Here is a 7,055-nt window from a genome sequence, read left to right on the forward strand (position 1 = left end):
CCGCCATATATATATATATATATATGTACAGGGAGCAAACTTTCGAGATTTTCCTGGTGTTGTAGTTGGCCCCAATAATGTGGTGGAGTTTGATCCCCAAGTTGAACGGGTTTTTCTTCCTTCAGGGAGTCCTCTGGTAAAATTTCTTATCTATATATTTATTTTATGGCGCAATTATACAAAGACCACCCCAAACTTGCTATTTACAAACGAACCATTCTCTTTCATCCTTTCTTAAATTCTCACTCAATAAATTATAAATCAACTCTTATTTTCATTTTTATAAACTTCTCAATAGTTTGATCGTGGCACGCATAAATACATTAGTTTTGAAGTTCAAACAAAATCACATGAACGGTTAATTTGTAAATATCAATGTTTCGGACGGCTTGTATGTAATTATCTCTTATTTTATTTATATATTAATCTAAATTTATCCACAATTTTTTTTTTTTTTTTTTGGGTGCAGGTTCCTGACTATGCTATGTCATATATCAAGGGGAAGTCTCCAAAGTAGGTTTTAATATATTTATAAATCATCAAAAAATCTTTTGCAGAAAATGTTTTTTTTTGGTTGATTTATATTTCTTGTTCGAATAGGCCTTTTGGACGGCTATGGTGGGATGAGACTGTACCTACTGTAGTAACCAGGGCAGAACCCCACAATCAGGTAAAATGGTTCTGACCGTTAAGGTGAAATTGTTTTTTTTAAAGGTAGGGTTAAATCTAGAGGTGCAAACGAGCCAAACACGAGCGAGCCCAGGCTCAACTCGTGTTCGGCTCGTTTATATTTCGAGCTCAAAAAGTATGTTTGTGTTGGGCTCGTTTGCTTAGTGAGCGGAATGCGAGCCGTTCACGAACAAAGAACCGTTTTGACAACCCTAATCACATTATCATAAGATATTAAGGATTATGACAAGATTTAAAAATTATTGTTTATATTAAAACATCATTTAAATCTAATTTAGTAATTTTTATTCTATTTTTTTAATTATTACTTTTAATTGATTATAAATCTTTGTAGCCTTGTAGTCAATTAAATTTTTTTAAAATACTACTAATCAATATATATATATATATATTTGATTAGTAGTATTTCGAGCCAAAACGAGCTGAACACGAATGGACAAATCTTTGTTCGTGTTCGGCTCACTAACTTAGCGAACGAGACAAACACGAGCTGTTCGCGAACAACGAGCCATTTTGACAGCCCCAGTTAAATCTGCAATAATTTAATTTGTCTGGACTTTTCTGCTCAAGGTTCCTTCTCTTTTTCTCCGTGCAGATTATTTTACACCCTGAGCAGGACAGGGTGCTAACCATAAGAGAAAATGCCCGGCTTCAGGGATTTCCTGATCACTATAAACTCTGCGGTCCCCTGAAAGAGAGGTAACATTTCATATATTTATTTAAAAATAAATATATTTATTTTTAAAAATACAAAATTTTTTTTTTTAAAATAATAGAAAATAAAGAAATTGTTTTTTTTTTTAAAATAAAATGGGCAGGTATATACAAGTGGGCAATGCAGTGGCTGTGCCAGTGTCAAGGGCTCTTGGTTATTCGCTAGGCCGTGCATTTCAAGGTAAAGGTGGGGATGATCCCACCTTCATTCTCCCTACAAATTTCCCACACTTTGGTGCAGGTGCTGGAGAAACAATTAATTAACCCTTGCTTCAGAAAAATAAAATAAAATAAAATAATTATTATATTTTATTTTTTTAATGATATTTTTGAATTATAAAACTTATTTCATAATTTAATATCTTGAATGTATCTTTGGCTCAACAAAGTGTTGCATGATTATAGACTAATTTGTCTTTTTTTTTGTTGGATGGCTAATTATTTTATGATTTATTTAATTTAAATACATGGGTTTGTTAGTTAAAAAGTTATTATTGGGTACTCATTTTATAAATAATAAAGTTTTGGGGATTATATGTAATATTCCCTTTCTATTAATGACACTTTATTAAAAAAAAAGGTAAGGGTATTTAGTTTGGTGCTTTATCTTTCTTTCATAACATTTTGAGTTCATTCTTTAGGACAAGATTTATGTCATAACATTTTGAGTTCATTCTTTAGGGCATGATTTATGCATGAGTGAAAAAAAAGGAATAATTTCTAACTTCTAATTACAATTAGAGGTGTTTGCTTAATTAAAATAGAAATAAAATATTTCATTTATGTCAATTTAATTTATGGCTTTAGGTTCCTTATGTGTAGTAGCTATTGTTGTATTTTTTAATATTTTTGCTTAAACCACCTAGATTATCTAATTTGTTGGTTCTATTAGTTATCCTAAACAAAGTATTCAACTTTGTTTATTTTATTTATTTTAGTAATTATAAGTTTTGTTTTTATTGACTAGTTTTGTATTTAAATATCTTATTTTCTCAAAAATAAAGTAAGCCTCATTTAAGAGACGTACCTGTTTTTAGGAATCATGCTTGTGGCTCAACCACAAATGTCCTAGCTTGGCCATTCTTGCCTCCATCTATTAGAATTCCTACAAGTGTTTCTAATATAGGAACATATATAATATTATTAAAGATTTGTATATTTACACATTTGCCCTTCATTGTATTTACTTCATGGCCATTCTTGGGTCTATAAATATGACCCGCCCCTTTACTGAATAAGTGCATATAATATAATCTTGTTTAATTTCTTTCTCTTCACCCATTCTTGGGTCTATAAATATGACCCGCCCCTTTACTGAATAAGTGCACATAATATAATCTTGTTTAATTTCTTTCTCTTCACCTTTTTATTCTTTGGTTTATCGTGGTATCGGAGCAATAGTCATACCACATCAAGTTTCATGGATCCTTCTCCTTCAACATCTTCACATCTTTCACAACAATCAATTGATTCCTTTAACAAGGTAAGAGAAATTAGCATCCCTCCTTCTCTAAAGTTTTTTATGATAAGTGTCAACAATGTGGTAAACTCTCTTAAGTATGAGAATTATGCCATTTGGAAAGTTCAAGTCAAGAAACATTTTCTTGCTGATGGATTTGAATCATTTATTGATTCTACCATTACTCCTTCCAAATATTCTCAAGATATCATCACTGCTCATGTTGATAATCACAATTATCAACTATGGAAGTTAGTGGATCAAGGCCTCGCTGTTGCAATTTTTTTTGACAATATTTGCTTATGTTTTACCCTATGTTCTTCACCTCAACACAACGGTAGAAATATGGAGTTACAAAATAGAGTGATACAACTCAAAAATGAGTTACATAACATCAATGTAGGACACAATTTTATGACACAATATCTTACAACAATCAAGACCATGGTTAACAACATAGCTGTTGTTGGAACCACCACAGGCAAAGAAGATATTATACCTTATACTCTTAATGGGTTGCCTTTTACATATCAAGGATTCAAAGCGACAATCAAAACTCACAGTCAGATCTCTTTTGTTAGAAGAATTCTATGCCCTACTACATATTGAAGAAAGAAACTTAATGAATGAAAGTTTCAGGAAATCTACTCACCAGACTTTGTTCCACCTCAAGAACAAGAATTCCACATTTAAATTGCAATCCAAATCAAATGTCAATCAAAATAACCCATCAACTAGCAGTAGCATTACCAAGACTTGAGTTATCATCATTTGTCAAATTTGTCACAAGAATGGTCATACTGTTGAAAATTGTTGTCACCGCACAAATCTTTAGTATAAACCGACTATACAAATGCCTTTATTACAGTGCCTAAAAACCAAGAATGGATACTTGGCTAGAGCAACATCTCATCTCACTCTTAGAGCAACATCTCATCTCACTCTCTACAATGAGAACATCAATTATCCTCAGCCATATACTGGTTAGGATAAAATTGTTGTTGGCAATTGCCAATCAACAGAAATATCTCATGTTGGTGCAGAGTTACTACCTACACCAGATTGTAAGTTATTTCTTTCATCAATTTTTTAAGCCCATCAAATTTCACATAATTTACTTAGCCAAAGGCTATAACTTCTATATTATTTTTGATGCTAATGGATTTCTTATACATGATTGAATTACTAAGAAAACACTTCTACTCTGCCTTGCTCTTAATGGTTTATACCCAATTAAGGCCTTTACTACTTTCTAGCATATTGAAGTTTGATATAACAGGCTGGGGCATCCACATGAAAATCTTACAACAAATAGCTCACATGAATCCCCACCTTCATATGTCAACAATAAATATTATCTGTATTCCATGTAGTCAAAATAAAAGTCATAAAATGCCTTTTGTTTTGAGAACAACTAAATATAATCTTTTGGATATGTTACATACCAATGTTTGGGGTTTTTTTTGCTCACCCCTCCCTTAACCTCTTCAAATATTATGACACATTTATCTATGATTTTTCCTATTCTCGTTGGTGTTTTTTGTTGCACACTAAATCCGACGTCACTTCCTATTTTATTACTTTGCACAAACAAATACAAAATCAATTCATATAAACATTAAATTTTTACGATTGGATGGTGTATATGAATATCAAAATACTCACCTTCAAACATTTCTTTCCAATAATGGTATTTACACACTTGAAGAAAATAATATAGCTGAAAGAAAAAATAGACACATCATAGAAACTCCTTTAACTTATTTAAATCATGCAAAATTATCTACAAAATTGTAGTTTGCTGCAGTTGCACTGCAATTTACCTTATAAATAGACTCCCTTCACCCAACATAATATTTCTCCTTTTTAACATCTTTTTAAGCAACCACTTGATTATTAACATCTTTGCACTTTTGGTTGAACCCACTTTCCATGGCAACCTCCCAGCCACACACAAATTCACTCCTAAAGCACCCTAGTGCATTTTCTTAGGTTATATCAAACAACACAAAGGCTATAATTGTTTTGACCTCCTCAACAGCGAAACATTGTTTCCCGTCATGTTAAATTCATAGAATTTCAATTTCCCTATCTCAATCTCACTCCGCTCCAACACTCTAATAACCATTCTCATACAAACATACCACCATCTATATTGATTCCTACATCTACTCTTTCCAATACATCTAACACCACAACCACTTCATCTTCCTCACTAGCTATTTCCACATTTCCACACCAATCTCTATCGCTCCCCCTTCTATCTCTCTCTCTATGATTACTAGATCTAAAATAGGTCCTTTAAAACCTCTCACAATATTTAAACTTTCTCATCAACAACTATCAGAAACACCTATCTTTTTCAAACAAGATTGTGCCCAAACCCACTGGAAAAAAACCATGTCTGAAGAATTTCTAGCATTGCAACAACAAGCCACATGGATTTTAGTTCCCCCACCTCTCAATCGAACCATTCTTGGTTGTAAATGGATTTATCGTATTAAGCATCACATTGACGGTTCAATTGGTTACTATAGAGCTTGCTTTAATCTTTAAGCACAACATGGCATTGATTATCATAAAACCTTCAGTCTAGTCGCAAAATTCTCCACAATTGATATGCTAATTACATTAGCCCCTACGAAAAATTGGGAAATTCAGCAACTAGACATATCCAATGCATTCTACATGGGCATCTTGATGATACCATTTATTTTCTATTATTTTTATAGCATAAATCATAACATATATTATTATAATTTATAAGATATTTTATCAGATATTGAGTTATTATAAAATAAATTGCACAAAAATAATAATATCTTTCTAAATGACATCAGTTAACCAACCAATTGAGCTCAAATTATGGAGGTAATTGAATCAAAATAGAATTCGTTAAGACATCTCTTAAATTTTTAGAAAATAAAAGTTAAGTTCACTAGGCACCCTTTATATTGTTGGAATCGATAATGCATCTCTAAAATAAAGAGCAAAATGAGCCCCTTTTTTAAAGATAAACCGTATCTAAATTTCATCTCAGTTTTATTAATATATGTGGTTAAAATGTGATTGTGATCAAATAAGGTGTCATCTAAGGTTGGCATCTGATTACTTGCCATTTTTGTCAAGTCTTCAATCATGAAAATGTGACATGCTCTCCTACAACCCCTTTAAGACTAAATTACTTTTATTGCTTCCTATGAAAAAAGAAAAAAAACAAAAATTTGTATATTATGCATAGTCATGCCTATAATAAATAACCATAAATTTTTTCTTACACATAATACTTAATAGAAGTCTCCATTGGCTCATCTTTTATCTCTCTCAAAACAATAATGAATCTCAAATCTCAATTACGAATTGATTTTCCATGCCCTATAAGTCTTTAGATACACATATTCTTTGGTCCTCTCAACATACACCTCCATATGTACCACTAGATTATCACAAAGAGAAACCCCTCTCCTTATGCCCTACATTATAATAACAACATGGAATGTAAAGGCTTTAATGGTGAGAATTTGTTCCCTAAATGTAAAAACCTTAATCAAATTACATTAACCTCTTTTGCCTATTAAAATTTACTTTGGTGCTTTGTAGTAGACCCTCTTGGTGTTTATAAGGTTTCATATTTATCAAAATGAAGGTAGTTGTTACAAATTACTAATCTCTTATGGTAAGCGTATTTAAATTGAATAAGACTCTTTCTTAAAATTTTCTTATCTCTAGTTATCATGAATATATCCATTAAATGGTTAAATTTTATATCTTAACTTCTCATTATTTTTGTTCAAGCGAAAAATGGCTACTCGAAAAAAATTATGAGTAACTTCCTTTTTTAAAGTTTGTCATAAATTTTGAAAGACTCTAACTATATTAGGTTGCTAAGGAGATAATGGATAGTAACACTGCTACTATAAATAATTGATGAGTTTCAATAATTTCTATTTTCTAGTTAGTTTCTTAAATCTTCGAAACTTAGTTCAATGACTGACAAAATTCTTGTATCTTACACATAATTGAAATAATAATTTACAACTATTGGTATGATATTTCAAGATTATTTCTCATTAATATAATATTTCTTCACTTCTCAGATTAAGATCACTCCTCTTTTTTCTTCTAACTGTTTCCTATTTATTTCTTGTCCTGGTATGGGCCCCTTCCACAATGACAAGCTTATGTTCAAGAA

General features: G+C 31.3%; 1 protein-coding gene across 2 annotated transcripts in view; it reads left to right on the plus strand.

Moving 5' to 3' along the window:
- The window catches only part of LOC110024734 (DNA (cytosine-5)-methyltransferase CMT3-like), a 13,725-nt gene extending 12,056 nt beyond the window's left edge, over positions 1–1,669 (plus strand). Inside the window, exons 17-21 of one of the 2 annotated variants that reach the window (XM_020724865.1) lie at positions 32–136; positions 470–513; positions 601–670; positions 1,286–1,389; positions 1,509–1,669. In XM_020724865.1, coding sequence (XP_020580524.1) covers positions 32–136; positions 470–513; positions 601–670; positions 1,286–1,389; positions 1,509–1,668 — 483 coding nt within the window. In that variant the 3' untranslated portion in view covers position 1,669. Of the gene's footprint in view, positions 1–31; positions 137–469; positions 514–600; positions 671–1,285; positions 1,390–1,508 lie in introns of those variants that run through there. The other variant, XM_020724866.1, reaches the window with a different exon arrangement.
- The last annotated feature ends 5,386 nt before the right edge of the window (positions 1,670–7,055 follow it).

Source organism: Phalaenopsis equestris, unplaced genomic scaffold (genome assembly GCF_001263595.1).
Source record: "Phalaenopsis equestris unplaced genomic scaffold, ASM126359v1 Scaffold000272, whole genome shotgun sequence".
In the NCBI taxonomy this organism is placed as follows: Eukaryota; Viridiplantae; Streptophyta; class Magnoliopsida; order Asparagales; family Orchidaceae; genus Phalaenopsis; species Phalaenopsis equestris.